General features: G+C 45.0%; 1 protein-coding gene across 4 annotated transcripts in view; it reads right to left on the bottom strand.

The window, feature by feature from the left end:
• Positions 1–3,968: 3,968 nt before the first annotated feature.
• sppl3 (signal peptide peptidase 3) overlaps positions 3,969–17,675 on the bottom strand; it is a 38,855-nt gene continuing 25,148 nt past the window's right edge. For all 4 annotated transcript variants that reach the window (XM_060050291.1, XM_060050292.1, XM_060050288.1 and 1 more), the window contains exons 8-11: positions 13,138–13,301; positions 10,691–10,869; positions 8,692–8,801; positions 3,969–5,975 (exon numbers count right to left, since the gene is read on the bottom strand). In XM_060050291.1, coding sequence (XP_059906274.1) covers positions 5,904–5,975; positions 8,692–8,801; positions 10,691–10,869; positions 13,138–13,301 — 525 coding nt within the window. In that variant the 3' untranslated portion in view covers positions 3,969–5,903. The remainder of the gene's footprint in view (positions 5,976–8,691; positions 8,802–10,690; positions 10,870–13,137; positions 13,302–17,675) is intronic.

The following is a 17,675-nucleotide window of genomic DNA, read 5'->3' as shown; positions in this document are numbered from 1 at the left end:
TTCAATTTCTAGTCTTTTTTACACGTAGTATGTTTCAATAACTCCATACCATTACATACCGACATTTAAGCAGCAAAGATGAGACGTCGTTGTGTGGTGAGAACTGATACAAAATCGATAACAACAACAATGCCGCCATTTTCTTTATTTTTTGTAACCTACAATAAATAAAGCAGGCTTCCAGTCAATGGAAAAATGGCTTCTCCCCACCGGCGATTGTTGTTGTTTACGATTTTCTATCAGTTCTCACCACACAACGACGTCTCATCTTTGCTCCTTGAATGTCGATATGTAATGGTATGGAGTTATTGAAACTTACTACGTGTAAAAAAGACTAGAAATTGAATGTTTATTTTTCATTGAATGTTTACATAAAGTTGCACTGGGTGCCTTTAAGGGGATGTTCAAAATCAACAAATTGCGACATGGCCACATTATCGTCCATAGCCTTGTTCATAACCAACATTAGGACAATTGAAGGACTCAACTTTTGTTGAAAGTGTCCAAGCACTCCCTGGAATCCTTCCGGTACCCCTGGGGGTATGTGTACTTTCATTTGAAAAACACAGTTTCACAGTGTCACTTTGCTGAAGCTACTTTGACCAGAGCTCTATATACCTTTTCTTTTTCAACACCATCAATACCATCAATCCCATTCAAACCATCAATGCCATCCAACCAGCAATACCATCGGTTCTTGGAAGTACGGATGGTTGTTTGAAGATAAAGATAAGGCCGCCACTCCAAATCAACGTTGTATCATGCAAACGCCCTGGGGCACCAACCTGCTCATCTGGTTCACACAGAGGGCTCTGGCAGAGTTGTTTGTCGACCCCCTCGGCTAGAGATAATTATCTCAACATTGCGGCTGGTTGTTTTTCAACGGCAGCCCTACCTGTCTCTCGGTAATGACAGGGTCAGTCGGGTGGTGGGTGGGGGAGGGAGGGACCACCTCCATGGAGAGGGGCGGGGGGGGGGGGGGAAACGAAACTTCACAACACTCCAAATATGGTCTCAGATGTTTTTTTTTTCTTTTTAGGACCCTCATGCCAAACTCTTTTCACAAATGACGTGCTACAATCCCCATGGGTGTGGTGAAATCCTGGCCACTTCACAGTCATAAAACTGCACAGAACTCCTGGCCAATAAGTGAGGGGTGGTCCTGGCCTACCGTGACCTATGCAACCTTACCCCTCACCCCTAGCTTCCAGCACCCAACTTGCATCGGGGTATCCCTGTCTGACAGTCAGACAGTCAGTCAGTCAGACAGTCAGAAAGTCCGAAATTCAGTCGGACTGTCCGGCTTCTAAGCGTTTTTTTGTTTCTGGAATAAACACATGGCTGTTGGCTAACTTGCGAAAATAGTTGAATGAGAATGATAGGAAACATTGCCATTGAGGGATGAGGATTCACTAAATACATGAGATAAAAGAAACACTGGCGGTTCTGAGGGGAGCCAGTACGCCTTTTAGAAAAATCTTGTTCCCACCATATACCCTTTAAATGTGGAGTTCAAAATACTTATGAGGGAATATTGTTTTGCAAATAATGATTCCGATTTATAATGCTTTTTTTTTGTGCAATTCAGAACATACAGAGAAACTATAAATATGCGCAATTCAGGTTCCCAATCAAGTTCTAGATGCCTGTCTGATTCTTTCGTAACATTTGTAGATTATTTCCAAACGTCAAGTCAATGATTGCAATGTTCTTTGCTGAAGGGTATATACCCTGGCCTATGTTGATTGCTACGCAACATGGTCTTATAGGGCCCCTTGAATAAAACAACCGACCCCAGCATGGGCCACCTAGAACAAATTGTCATGAACCTCAACTAACAAATGAAATCCATATACCACTACAGTTCACCATGAGGAACTTTGTTACTGGGTGAAAAAATGTCTACTTTCAAATCATGTTGGAATATGATTAAATTAGTAAGTATGTAGGTTAACTATGTTTTGAACTATTCATGCCAATTCCTCTCTGTATTCTGAATTCAAATAGTATTTGAATTCAGAATCTGTAGTCTGAAGAGTCAGAATCGATTCTTTGTGTTAGAGGCAACCATTTTTTTCTAATGGCTTCACGCAACATTTCCATGGCAGCCTCAAAGCACGAGATAATAGTTGAGATTACCCTACAGTGATATGACTTGACGACAGCTAACCTAACACTACAGTCTGTTAATATGTAATACTTTTGTAGCCTAATATATGGAACATTCATGAAGTAGGGCATGAGTCGAAGGAATACAAGATAGCCTACTGTTAAAGAGTTGAATTTACAGAACAGATTTATATTGACAATATGCAATTAACCACTTTAATGTACAATGGTACAACAAAACATTAATTCAGGAATACACTAGGCTATGAAATGCCGGGTTCCTTAACGAACGTCGTTGTAATGGACTGTGTCGCCCTCTTGCGGCAGTTAGTGGACAAAGTTCACATCCGTTTTAAGTAGACATACGCCGGCGTGAAGAGCTAATAACGGTTTGACCTAATAACGTTTTGTAAAAAAAAAAAACGACCATCCCAATGATATTGACGACATAAAAACCAAGTGAGCCACCGTTAAAACAGCTAGTCCTTTTATTTACAGCAGAATCCCGACTGAACCAGGAACAGGGAGGTAAGGGTTCAGGAGATAAATTGTTTAAGTTCAGCACTTAGAGATCCATACTTCACTACAGTGTATATATTCACCCTGTTTCTCTACACATAATCCACTCCACTTTAACACGAACGCGTCAGTTAGCGCCCTCTGCTGGAGGATAGAGGATGTGACGAGAAGTGTATACGTATACCAAGTAGGCCGATAACGAATGAAGGAATGAAAAACAATAAATTAAAGTGCAATATTCCATTAGAACTTAGAAGAACGAATCTTTCTTTTTTTGGCATTTAAAAATGGTTATTACAATTATCTCCATCAGTACTTGTTTTTTTTAAAACAATGTTCTTACCATGTCCATAGCAGAGGCTGTGGGCTAGACATGGAGGGAGGGTGGCTCCATGTGAGTTTATCCGCTGAGAGTTCAGGCCAGTGTTGAGGTCGGACTCGATAAGACTGAGCCCTTTTCCCCCGTTTTTTTTGTCCATCCGACTTTTCCACTTCACTGTCATGCTCTCAGGCACACTGCCTGATTTAGACCGGCGTCAGTGTCTCTGAACCTGCGACTGCCATGTGACAAATTAAGTGACACTTCGGAACCTGTAACATGGATGAAGGCCCGCATAGAAAAAGTAAAACATGGAAATTAAAATCCGTGTTAAAAACCCGCCAAACTGCTCTTTTTGTAGGTCTACATGTCCGATCTGTCCTCCCATCAAAAAGAGAATCCTGAACGTTAATCTCCAGGATTCATTAAGTAGTAGGAGTGACAACCGAAAGCAAACACGAACGCATCTGACCAAATTATTAATTAAACCATTTACCTTCTAAAACGTTTTAGAAGGTACCACGGTCTCCCTTTTTGGTAAAACGGCTGCTAACGCTAACGCTAACGCTAACCACCACCAGGATACAGCCGTGCAGTCATGTGTATTATTTACTACACAGATAGATTAATGGAGAATAAACATAACTATCTTTCTTTGGAAAAACCTGTTTCTTAAAAGTATTTTTTTTTTCTGAATATACTCCTATTAATAATATGAACACTCACTTACAGACGAGCTTGATTTTAAAAGGTAGGTGTTCAATATTGTTTGAAAACCAATATGATATTCCATTAAAACCACCAGGTATGACTACAATGGTGAAATCAAAAGGACTGAATATATTGTAATTACAGTAATAATGCAAACAAAAACTACCAAGAGATAGAAAATTTGGAACGCCCGCTCTTCCATACAGGTGTACTCAGGGTGGTGTATGTGCATTAACATAACTCATGAGTAAAAAACTGTTAATTGTCACCTTGACGCCCCCTGGAGAGCAGAGAATAGAATTCTGTTAGATTTTATACAATTGAAACATAGTATTTTTTAATATGATCAAAACTCAGTTGAAAACAGCTGTCTACATTTCTTCTTGTCCCAAGACATTTTTAATACAAGAAAATGTGCCCCAGTAAAAAACAAAAAACAAAAACAATTCTTTTAGTTACATTTTTTTAGTATATCTGAGGAACTCTTGTTTCCATAAGACATGATCACAATGTTTTCTATGCAACATTGTTGTTGTTAAACACACCTGGGTCAAACCTGACACTACTTGTAACCGGTTTTTTTATACACGTTTCCATATCGCAAATTAAAAAACAAGCAAAACAATTTTTTTTAAAACCGCCCACTCCTCTTTCCAAGCCAAAAAAAAAAAAATGGCAGAGAAACAACCTTTATTGTCCCCTTCAGCCACCGTAGAGGAAACCTCCACAACCCGCCAGCCTGGCACTAAGTCAGCTACAGCGTTTAAAAAATAAAATAAAAATACATTTCCAAAGATGGTTGCCCACTGATAAATTAGATTAAGGTACGTTCCCCAGCCAAACTTAACCAGCATTTGGCTGGTGGCCATTGTTAGTTTCTGAACATCGTTGAACAACTTGTGAAAAAGATAAGATTAACTTTACACGGTGAAAAGAAATCAATAAAGCAAACCTTATCTTGTTTTCTTTTTTTTTCTTTTTTAAACACAAATACAACTCATGATACCACAAATACATGTGTACACATATATACAAATAGATGAGGCCCCATCAACAGGGAGCCCATTTCGAAAAATTTATAATGCATCATTTTTTTGTTGTATATGCCAAGAATACAAATTTGACTAAATAAAATACATATTGCGTCTGAGTGTGGAGAACGGAGATGTGTGGAGCTGTCGAGGGGATGAGGGGGAGTCTGGGGGATAGATGAAATGGAGGCAGGACAAGAGGAAACTCTTTTCCTGCGTCACAAACTTCCGGAAACCTCCACAAACGTCTTGAATGTCCGTCCCAGCGCTGCAGCGCTACGTCTCCACTGCACGTTCCTTGAATTCATTCCAGAATAATAACCACAACAAAAACAATAATAATAATAAACAACATAACCAGAATGGTGACCACAATGATGCTTTAAAAAAAGAACAGGACAAAAAAGACATAAGAGAAGAAAGATAAACAGCCTTGTTAAGTCTTCCGACCATGAGGGGGGGCTGTCAGCCTGTAGCGCTAGTTCATCCGAGTCAGTGAAATGAAGGAGCGGGGAGAAGGGACCCAGAACACAACATAATAAGCAGGTGAGAGCTCATCTAGACCTTGGGTTTAGAACCAGAGTCGGAGTTAGGTGGACAGGAGGGAGGGGCTTAGAGCCATGGTGAGGGTGATGAGGCAAGGAGTAAAGGGGTTTACGCCAGGCTGGGGGTGATGAGAACAAGAGGGAGGGGTTCAGAACCAGGGTGGGGATAATGAGGACAGGAGGAAGGGGTTTAGGGTGAATGCCCAGAGAGGCGTAATAAAATGGAATGAGTCATAGAGCAAAGTTGGGCTAAAACACTAAATTTACAGCAAGGTGAAAAGAAGAGGCAGAGGGGAACAAAACCAACCGGAAGTTGCGGTATACAGTCTACTCCTGACATGCCGTGAAGAACAGGAAATAAACACAGAGGGAGAGTGAGAGAGAGAGAGAGAGACGACAGAGGTAGTGGGGGAGGGACTGGCGATGAATCATGTCGGGTGTCCCGGGTCTGCGCCCTGGTGTCCTTCCTAGGGGCTGGGGGGGGGGGGCCGAAAGCATGAAGTGATGGCGAGAACATGACCTCTCTCTCTCTCTCTCTCTCCCTCTCCTCCTTCTTCCCCTCTCCCTCCGAGGGGCCCTCCTCCCCCCTCAGGCGAGGGGAGGGCAGGGTGGGGGGGTGAGGGAGGGTCCTTCCTCCCATGGGGGCGCTGGGTGGGCCGCAGGACTGCATCATACCTCCAGGAAGCGGGAGCTGCTGGCCTTGGTGTGGAAGGGCTCCGACCACATGCGCCGCAAGTCCCCCTGGGGAGCAGAGAGACAGGGTCACAGCGCTGAGCGACCACACCCTGACCCCCCCGTTCAGCAGAGAGACAGGGTCACAGCGCTGAGCGACCACACCCTGACCCCCCCTGGGGAGCAGAGAGACAGGGTCACAGCGCTGAGCGACCACACCCTGACACCCCCGTTCAGCAGAGAGACAGGGTCACAGCGCTGAGCGACCACACCCTGACCCCCCCGTTCAGCAGAGAGACAGGGTCACAGCGCTGAGCGACCACACCCTGACCCCCCCTGGGGAGCAGAGAGACAGGGTCACAGCGCTGAGCGACCACACCCTGACCCCCCCGTTCAGCAGAGAGACAGGGTCACAGCGCTGAGCGACCACACCCTGACCCCCCCTGGGGAGCAGAGAGACAGGGTCACAGCGCTGAGCGACCACACCCTGACACCCCCGTTCAGCAGAGAGACAGGGTCACAGCGCTGAGCGACCACACCCTGACCCCCCCGTTCAGCAGAGAGACAGGGTCACAGCGCTGAGCGACCACACCCTGACCCCCCCTGGGGAGCAGAGAGACAGGGTCACAGCGCTGAGCGACCACACAGCATGTCATCACACATTCAGGGGTCACCTCCACTTAAAGAAAGTACCTAATTCCACGGTTAGTTCTACAAAGGGATTGGGTTTAGATTATCCATGAGCGCAGACGGAGCATAACGGCACCGGGACTTTTAACTGTACATGTGTCACTCTGCTTCCCGCTGTCCAGGCGTTTCTCATAACCATCAATGACATTGACGATCGAAGGCCGTTAATTCAGCGGAATCCCGCATGCCACCAAAGCGACGTTCCGCAGACTATTATTTCCCTGGCTGTGCAATAAATGGAAACACACAGAAAAATGGGCAAGATATGAAAATTAGCTAGGCTGCTGTTGCGTGTAGACCTACCACAACCTAGCGAGCTAGTGTAGCGGAACGTGTCTGTGTTGCTAGGCAACAGTCCAGTCAGTCCCACACCAGTCACGGAACCATTTGTGTTGGTTGGGCCGAATAAATGATTCAATAAAACAAGCAAATGGACGTTTGTTTTCGCCCATCACTGTTAATAAATGGTGCTTGAAGCACTGTTGTATAAAAGCAATATTCCACCTCGAGGTCGCGCCTGCTGGCCCCAGGCCAAGAGGCGAAGATAATCACAGCCGTGCGGATGTTCAGCATACAGCGCGCCCTCTCGTGTGATACTGCTTAAAAATCCGCCTGGGTGATTACACCATCGTAACCGACCCTCTTGGCTTCACTAAGAGGTCCATTACCAATATCAATTGACAAAATGACTTCTTAGAGCCTTTAGTATGAGCGTGTAAACAATAGGAGAAGCACTTTGCTCTTCATGATAAGATACATTGATCCTTTTTTATACTTCCAGATACAAAGACATAATGTCAGAGATTCCAAAAGAGAAAGTGCTTAAGTCAATTATTTACATTCAAAGCGAGAGCGTGCTCTAGCTAAACGCTCTTTAGGAGAGTGGATACAAGAATGTATAGATTAACCCACCTGAACACCATGCTGGGCCTAACGAGCCTATAGGTAGAGACACCTGGACATCAGACTAGTATTAACGAGCCTATAGGTACACACCTGTGCTGTGTTCCAATATCCATACTATCCGTACTTACTAGCCTTAGTTTGAGTAAGTAGGGCGTTCAAATTCAGATCGTGCGAAAATAAGTGTACTGAAAGAACCTAGATGGTCAAAACGGTCAAATCACGAAGTGTGGATCGATGTACACTTTACGTACTCAACGGCAGCCATCTTAGCTACGTAGCCAGGCTGAGCCAAAGTCGGCGCATTTTCCACATAGCCTGCATTAATAGAGTCATTTTGAAGATTTTATAGCTTTTAATATTTGCTAGGCGTAAAGAGTTCAACGTTCAAAGCGGGATGTTTATTGCGGGGAGGAGCCGTGGCGGCAGACGTGATGGCAATTTCCGGTTAGTGCACCACATAGTATTCGATTTGGAACAACACTGACATATGAAAATTAGCCGATTAGTGAGTGTGGATAGTGTACTACATTTAAATGCACTCATAGAAGTATGGATATTGGAACACAGCACTGGACACCATACTGGCCTTAACGAGCCCATAGGTAGACAACCCTGGACACCATGGTCTTAACGAGCCTATGGTTAACACACCTGGACCCCATGGGCTTAATGAGCCTATAGGCTGACACACCTGGGCGCCATGTATTAACAAGCCTATTAGGTTGACACATCTGGACAAGCCCTTGAACATGGGAACAGGAACATCTCCAGCAAGGCTGGACCACTACACACCTACACTGTTCTGGCAACAGCCTGCAAGCTGCAGAAAAAGACTTAAGTACGTTGCCAGGGTGATTTATAGTGTTTCGACAATGGGGACTAAGGCAGACCATAATGACTGTTGGTAAATAGGGGATGTTTATCATGATTTGCTCTGACAGGAAACCCTTTCAGACACGGTCATTATGAACCATAGCGCATCATTCTAATACATGAAAAGTCCACATTAAGAAACAACATCCGCTGCCGCTGTGCTTCTAAACTTGGGGGAAGTGGTGGCAAAACTTTGGGCCAAAGCTTGCGCCGGAGAGGAGAGCTTTCAGACGAGGGCTTTCAAACAAAAAGGAGCAGAATCAATGGCGATCTGGTTAGCCGGCTGCTCGGCTCGGTGCCGCGGAGGCCGACGTACCTTTAGGTAGGCCATGGTGAGCAGAGGCAGGAGGGTGAAGGGCACCAGGTAGAGGAGGGCCGGCTGGGCCGCGCGGTGGATTCTGGACGCCACCGTGGCGGTCAAGAGCCCTTAAAAACACAGTTAACAAACAAAACAGTTGAACAATTGGCGGGTGTTTAGACTTTTTTTCCCCCTTCAAAACTTGGCAATTGATTGCAACCCTGTTTGGATGCCACTCATTTTGAATGTTAAAATGCTCCGGCTTTATTTTTTTAACATCCCCTTAGTTGGGCAGCTTTTAGCCTGAGGCGGAGAGCACGATGAACACGTCAACAGGCGGTAAACAGCAGGCGCACTGCGCACTTTCTAGGCTTCTGCTAAAGCCTTGAAATTAGCAGAGCACCGCAACTTCTAAACTCCTAATCTGAAACTAAAAGGGACTGCATTTATGAAGTGCTTTTCTGACCAGTGGTCACACAAAGCACTGAACAATTATTGCCTTCCATTCACCCATTCACATACCGGCGGCAGTGTCAACCACGCAAGGTAAGGGCCAGCTCGTCGGGAGCAGGTAGGGAGAGGGGTCTGGCTCAGGGACACCTCGACACGCCGCTAGGAGGAGCCGGGGATCGAACCAGAACCAGTCTCCCTCCGGCTGTCATTCACCCACTCTACCTCCTGAGCTACTGCCAATGAGTTCAGAGGACACCACCTTTAGGGTGTCACATGTTGAACTAACTAAGGGGAGTTGACTAACTAAGGGGACTTAAAAAATAAATAAAAAAGATATTACTATTGAAAAAAATGCAATCCCTCAAATGATCAAATGACGAGAACATTTAATCCAAATGACTTGGAATCCATTTTGCCACCTGGCCAGACCCCGCAGGCACTAAAAAAAAGTGAAATAAGGTGAGAGTGTAGCCGTTGTATTCAGGTCCCTGCTAATGGGGGCCACTGTGTAAGTACAGATGTGGGAGTAGCTTTGGACTACAGCTCAATACTAAAGTAGGCCAGTGAGAGGAGGAGATCTGACCCATATTCCACCTCAGAGATGACATGAGCTCGCCACATTTAATTATATAGGCTATTTACTTCTGCATACAAGATGCCCATTTCAAGTATGAAGAACCCCACCCTTTAACTTTAATTACCCCATTTTGTTGGCTGGTTACTGTTATATAAAAAAATTGAAACTGTACAAGTTTTTGAATAATATTAAAGTATGAAGCAGAAAATCTGCATATTTAGCATCGCTACTTTAATCCAAACAGAAATTACCAATATTAATGTAAACACAACACCGCCTTCTAGGGGGAAAAAAGGTGATAGGGAACTCCTTGGTATTTTGGTCATGCCTCTTCACACATTTCCTTCCTTCCTTCCTCGATTCTGGCAGATGGTCTCTGGACACATTGCTCCTTTGTATAAACATTATTTTTCTATATTACCATATGCTTCATTCAAAATAGGGATCCCATACTTTAATAAAAATCCTCATAGTGCAACACTGTCTTTTCGTTAAACCCTCTTCATTCAACACCATGGTGTGTAGTTCCATTTTATGGTAACTGTCAAGACTATGCTTTAAACCCAGCCCATGTCCGAAGTCCCTGGGACCGGACTGTTTGGCCCCTGCCCTAGGCACTACGGGACGTGACCCAGACAGGTCTTCCCCCAATGATTTCACATTTGCCGGAACCGGCATGTCGGACAGTTGATAACAAGGGCCAAGCACTTCCTGTTGCTTTGCAAACAAAAACATTTGATTCGTCTCTGGGTTGAGGGATGGGACAATAACGACTGGCTTGGGGATTTAAGTTAGGCAGTAGAAAGTCCATCATCATATATCATTGCCACCATTATCTCCATCATAATCGTCGGATACCATCTTCTGACCCGAAGTTCACCACCACCAGCCACCCACACCATCGTCATCACCTCCACCACCCTTAACCACAATCACTGTCATTTTCATCGGACGCCGTCCTCTGTCCAGCCATGTCCTCCCCCTTACCAACAAAGTATCCGATGAGGGTGCAGTGGAAGTAGGAGACCCTCTGCATGCGGCCGGGCGTGGCCGACTCCGCGTTGGCCTGCTTCTTGTAGTTGTCGTAGCGCAGCACAAAGCACAGCAGCAGCCCCGGCATCACGATGTCCCCGATCCCCAGCATGGAGAAGTGGCTCCCCGTGGAGCTGCACACACGACGCACCACACCGTTAGCCTCCGCTCCGCCGGCACTCATCCATCCAGGGGAGTGTTGCCCAGCAGTGGCGAAGCTAGACCACTTTTGGTTGGGCTCAAGCCCACCCAAAACTTGGCCTAGCCCACCCTATCGTTTCGTCCTCAAATCTCATATTCAACCTTTTTTGAATATGAGAGAATGGATGTTGTAATGAGCAATGAGAATGGATGTTGTACGCTAATGAACAGGCTCAAATGGGCTAGTGAAATCGAGCGCAACCTTCCTGCAGGAATCTAACCTCTGATTTGTGGGTGGGATACTCCTGTTTGACAAAACCAAAAATGCAGCACGAGCGCACCTAACATAGTTTCTGCTGTTTGTCTGTCAAAAAGGCTAGCTAGTCCTTATCAGAAAATCCAATATTTCCAGCTGTGTAATAACATGACCAGGTAATAATAATATTCATTTTAAAACCTTGACATAATCTGTCAGATGTATTAAATGACAGTTGGCCACAATGTATTGGTCCCTGAAAGTGAGACAACATAGTTTAGTGCTCCCGAAATAGTGGTCTGTTAATCATAGTTTTAGGCTAGTACATGTTGTACTTTTTTTGGCATAAACATACATTAATAAAAATGTATGTTGATACAATTTATAAAATTGTTTTGGTCCATGAAACTGAGGTGAAAGAATTTAGTGCTCCCGAAAAAGTGGTATGTTTCTCATATTATTGATCTAGTAAAAGTTGTACCAATGTGTTTCAGTAACTGTGTAAATAAAAAAAAAGGGAAAATATGGTCATTTTTGAGCAAAACTTACACAAACGAAATTTAATATACCTCAAGTTTGTTTGTACAGTTGACATCCATGGATTATTCCTTCATCCAAACAGTCTTTTTTCCTTTCATTACTTTAGTGGTTCAGAACTGCATTTTTTAGCTGACACTGCCAGCTATTGGCTTAGACATACAACAGCATAGTAATTAAGATAGATATAAAGGTCGTGGAATAAAAAAAATTTGGACTGGACTTTATTTAGGCTACTTCATAGACCCCTGTGGCACCCCCAAAAGTCAGAACCTAGAATCGCCCCTGTAGCCCAGGCTGTTAATTAACTCAATAGTATGACGCCGTTTAAGGCTTTATTCCTGACAGATACAGTGAGAGTCAAGGCTTAGTTATGGTTGGAAGTCAATGCAACGCAAGGTCGTTTACGGATCCGTTTTGTCCTTGCGGAGGGCCTGACGTACGCCTCCCTATTTTTTTAACCTTTCGCAGCAGCATGGGCTGTATGACATAATTTCTGACAAGAGTCACATATTCGCCCTTACTCTGCCTCAATTCGTTTAAAGGACTTACAGACCACCTCCGCTGTTGGATAGACCTGTCTTCCGACAGACCAAGACCATAGTCTTGGTCGGACTTTTCCGTCAGTCATAAAATAAATACCCTACCGTTGTGGCGATGAATTACATAGCGACGCGTAAACCCGACGCAGACCCAAAACAGGTACACAACGCGCTCTACCAGGTGAGGCCCAATAGTGTTACACTTTGATGTTCATAAGGATTACTCCTAGTATTGCCTTCATATTATTTACAAATTACTTGATATAATGCACGGATGTATGGACAACACAGTCAAGCTATTTATGGTATTCATCTTCTTAACAGAATTGATCAAACTGACAGAACAGTAGCTGCTTAATGAAGCAGTCCAACACCAACTGTTGGTTGGTGTCAGAAAAGACAAGACGTCTCCAGATGGGGTGGAGCTGAGGGTTAGCACCCCCTTCTTATGAGACCTTCACTGGAACACAGGGGTCAAATCACCCACTTTTCCTGCTGTTAAGAGTAGCATCTCAGCGCTCTGTTGTTTTGCATGAGGGTACTTGTGGTAACAGACGGCAATTTATTGAATAATCTAGGGTCCTACAGATTATTCAACTAAACCTTTAGAAAAACGTCCTCAAGATCTGAAATGTTTACAGAGACAAACAAATGTCTATAAAAATCGGTGTCTGGACCGGATGTTTAAGCCTGTTTTCCCACCGGAAAAGTTCCAATAGTGCCGGTAGAGTGCGGCTATGCCTCGTGCCAATAACGCGCTAACAAATCTCCGCCTTGAGCGACGGGATTGGTCGACACTAATATTAGGCAAAAAAAATGTGAAATGCCCCCTTCAGCCAGATTGTAGCTCATCTTACTACAGGTCGTGACTCTATAGTCTGGTCTGTGAGCGTTCAGAAGGGACCCAGTGTTTGAGGCGTCCTGACCTGGGGAACACCAGCTTGCCGGGCAGGGAGAGGCGCGGGACGTCGCGGCCCATGCCCGGCCCCAGGTGCAGCTTCCTGGACAGGACGTCGATGGGGTTCTCCGCGGGCTGCGTGGCCACCTTCACCATCACGTTGCTGTTGAAGATGTAGGCGGAGAAGAACACCTGGGGGAGAGGGGAGCAGGAGGTTCAGCTGCCTGAGGTAGGTCTTTCACGCTCCAGTGATAAGGGTATCGGGTATGATCCTCGATGCCCACAGTATGTAGAATAAGTCGAGGCCTCCTGGAACAAGACGGCTCCGCCCATCTCATCATTCATGCAACATAAATCAATAATGATGAACCTGAAGACACTTTGGACATAAGTATCTATAAGTTGCATTGCTTCCCTTTCTTTCAGTCCAAGGTTCATGTCCCTTCAGTAAAACACATGCCAACGACTGACGCACAAAACACTAGCACTCTACACCAAGTTCCCCCCCCAATTCTTTAGCATGTATGCTTGTATGTATGCCTGGCCTAACAGATGGCTATGCTAGTTCTACAGCATGTATTCTTCCTGTACTAACAGATAGCTGTGCTAGCTCTACAGCATGTATGCTTCCTGGACTAACGGATAGCTGTGCTAGCTCTATAGCATGTATGCTTCCTGGACTAACAGATAGCTGTGCTAGCTCTATAGCATGCAGTGTTTCCCACAGACCAAGGACCAATGTGTGGTGCGCGGGGGGGGGGGGGGGGGGGGGGGGGGGGGGCAGTGCAGGCGCAGCACGGCGACGCGGCCGTCAGTGAGTGTGCATGTAACTCCGCGTTTACATGCGGACACATCTGATTCGCATAGATGTGGAAGAACAGCTCAATCGGAATAGAAAAGTATCATATATATACGCCTCAATCCGTTCGGAATACAATTCTATGCGGAATAGAATAGGTGGTGTAGTCCGCTATAAATACTTCCGATTAGTTTGGGGTTTAACTTGGAGCAGCTGCAGTAGTTCGCAATTGGTCCACTCCGTCTGTACTTTAATGCTCACCGAACATTACCGCTGTCAAGGAAATTGGATTTCTTGCCTGATTCACGTCTTTGATATTATCACTCCGTAGTAGTTACAGTAGTCCGGTAACTTATCAACCCCAGCGTGTCCGGTTGCTAAGCGACGGGTGACATCGGTGGGTTCATGTGTTAGCAACGTCGCTCTCGCTCTGTATGTGTGTGTGTGTGTGTGTGTGTGTGTGAATGACAGGGAGAACGAGTGCTATGCAGAGATGAATGGACGGAACGATTTTTAGATTTCCAAATCGCGTTATTGAAAAAAAATAAAATAAAAAACAGAATCAATTCGTGGCGCTCGATGTTGATTCTGTGGCGCCGCGCCACACAATGGTCTATGTATGGGAAACACTGGCATGTATGCTTCCTGGACTAACAGATAGCTGTGCTAGCTCTATAGCATGTATGCTTCCTGGCATTGGCGGCTCGCCTATAGAGGGCGCTGAGGGCGCATTTGCCATTACCTCAGAGATCAGCAAGATGGCGACTTTGAGTACTGCTTCCACTGTTTCCCTGTGAGTTCAGCTAGCCCAAAATTCAGTTAAGTCTTTGCTTATGAATCCCTTCGAAAGAAGAACATTTGCAGAAAAATTGCAAGTAAAAGAACTCGGAGCAGAAAAGCCAGAAGTGAACATAACCCAACAAGCAAGAGAAAAGGATAGAGCCTACAAGAGAAGTTTTTCCAGAGTTTGGTTCAGGCTTGGCTAACTAGCTGTGGGTATGCCAATGCAATTTTTTGCTTTCCTTGTATACTTTTTAAAACAAGTGCGTGTGATAGTTCGTGGACACAGACCTGACGTAAGAGGAATGACACATTCTGTCAGAACGGATAAAAAAAACACAAGCGAGCAAGAGTGCATATGAACAACTGTGTGAAGCTAGCCATGCTAGAGGTAAGCAACTTCTATTTATTCCACTAGCCTATATGTATTAACCTTGCGATGGACACTGGTTGCAGACCCTCACAACCTCCCCCCACCCCGTACTGTGTATAGTTCTCTGCAAACCTATGGTGGGACCAGGCCTTCATTGTGCATATTGTATATAGTCCTCTGCAAACCTATTCAGTGTACATACTGTATATAGTTCTCTGCAAACATGGTGGCATCAGGCCTTCAGTGTTCATATTGTATATAGTCCTTTGCAAACCTATTCAGTGTACATACTGTATATAGTCCTCTGCAAACCTATGGTGGCATCAGGCCTTCAGTGTGCATATTGTACTGTATGTAGTCCTCTGCAAACCTATGTTGGTATCATGCCTTAAGTGTGTCTACAACAACCACACACAAAAGTTTGCACATTTACATGAATTTTGTGGAATTCATATTTCATTGTATTTGTCTAAATGCATACTAATGCAGAGAGAGAGAGGATGTTACCTTGTGTGTAATTCCAAGTTATTGTTGATGTATCTGCACTCTTAATGTTGCTGATTTCTACAAGGCAAAAAATTAACTTAAAACTTAGTTCCCTGGCCCCATTCGTCTTTGTAAGTAAATGTTATTTTTTTGCCTTTACTATTTTGTCAGAATGCACCAGAATGCTTTGTTTGTTTGTGAAAATCACAAAAAAATCTTGTGGGGGAGGATGCCCTCAGACCCCCCTTTTTGGGTTTGGAATGCAAACGGTCAGCCCCCCCTCAAATAAATTCCACCAGCCGCCACTGCTTCCTGGACTAACAGATAGCTGTGCTAGCTCTATAGCATGTATGCTTCCTGGACTAACAGATAGCTGTGCTAGCTCTATAGCATGTATGCTTCCTGACTAACAGATAGCTGTGCTAGCTCTATAGCATGTATGCTTCCTGACTAGGGATCGACCGATATATCGGTCGGCCGATATTATCGGCCGATATTCGCGGTTTTTACGTGTATCGGTATCGGCCGATACGCGGCTGATTTTCGCCGATTTTTATTTTTTTTTATTTTTTTTTTCACTTGTTCTACCTCACCTGTTTTTAATATTTGTTAAATATTGTTCATCTACTTGTTCTTACTTGTTCTACTTCACCTGTTTTTACTATTTGTTAAATATTGTTTTTTATATTGAAGTTCAATAAATGTTCCATTAAAAAAAAATAAATAAAAATAAAAATAAAAAAAGAAATCGGCTCAAGAAAATCGGTATTGGCGTATCGGCGTATCGGCTAAGGCTGAGGAAAAAATATCGGTATCGTATCGGCCCTAAAAAATCGGTATCGGTCGATCCCTATTCCTGACTAACAGATAGCTGTGCTAGCTCTATAGCATGTATGCTTCCTGGACTAACAGATAGCTGTGCTAGCTCTATAGCATGTATGCTTCCTGGACTAACAGATAGCTGTACTAGCTCTATAGCATGTATATGCCTGGACTCCTCTACTGGTGTAACAGTATCCAGCTAACAGCAGAGGAGGCTCTGGTGTCTACCACAGTACATTAACAACCCCTCGCCCATGCAAGTATTTACTCAGACTTTGCCAGAAATATCCTCCTGTTAAAAAAGTCCACCATTTGGGCCACAATCTTTAGGATCTTTGGATAACGTTTGCAAATACCATATCGGAAATCAACCTGGAAAATGTGAAAGACGAACAAATCAATAGTCTAAATGAACACATTTCCAAAGTAAAAGCGCCTCCTCCCAATATTCTCCTCTGGATGCTGAAGGCCATCTCTGTCTCAATCTGATGCCTCCGTATTGATTCTTCATTTGGATTTTCTAGGAAGACCCTTCAGTTAAGGTGAGTTGCAGAACAGTGAGCAGCAGATTCCTTTCTCTCCATTAGGTGAACCTCTTATCCCTTCCTCCCTTCAATCCGATCATTCTCAGTAATACACACTCAATATTGAATACTAAATGTATGCCAAAAAACGGCACCTTTTAACCCGACCCACGTTGAGTGATAGTAGGAGGCCTTGTCAATCACAGGGCTTGTATTCTGACACTGCTCACACTCTGACGGTTGACAAGATACACAGTGAAGCCCGTTAAATCAACAATCATCATACAAAAAAAAAACATGCACACCCAAACCCACCATGACGTGGAGGTATTGGCTGTCGGAGAAGTAAGGTGGTGGAGGTAGTTTATGGTGGTGGAGGTAGGGGTGGATGGTAGGTGGGGTGGTGGAGGTCGGTGGAGTGGTGGTGGAGGTAGGGGTGGAGGTGTTGATGGTAGGTGGGGTGGTGGAGGTCGGTGGAGTGGTGGAGGGAGGTGGGGGTGGAGGTGTTGATGGTAGGTGGGGTGGTGGAGGGAGGTGGGGGTGGAGGTGTTGATGGTAGGTGGGGTGGTGGAGGGAGGTGGGGGTGGAGGTGTTGATGGTAGGTGGGGTGGTGGAGGGAGGTGGGGGTGGAGGTGTTGATGGTAGGTGGGGTGGTGGAGGGAGGTGGGGATGGTGGTGGAGGAGGTAGGTGGGGTGGTGGAGGTAGGTGGGGTGGTGGTGGAGGTAGGGTGTAGGTAGGTGGGGTGGTGGAGGTAGGTGGGGGTGGAGGTGTTGATGGTAGG

Source organism: Gadus macrocephalus, chromosome 4, assembly GCF_031168955.1.
Source record: "Gadus macrocephalus chromosome 4, ASM3116895v1".
In the NCBI taxonomy this organism is placed as follows: domain Eukaryota; kingdom Metazoa; phylum Chordata; class Actinopteri; order Gadiformes; family Gadidae; genus Gadus; species Gadus macrocephalus.
Note: the sequence above shows the minus strand (reverse complement) of the source record. Positions and strands in the feature narration are given on the sequence as shown.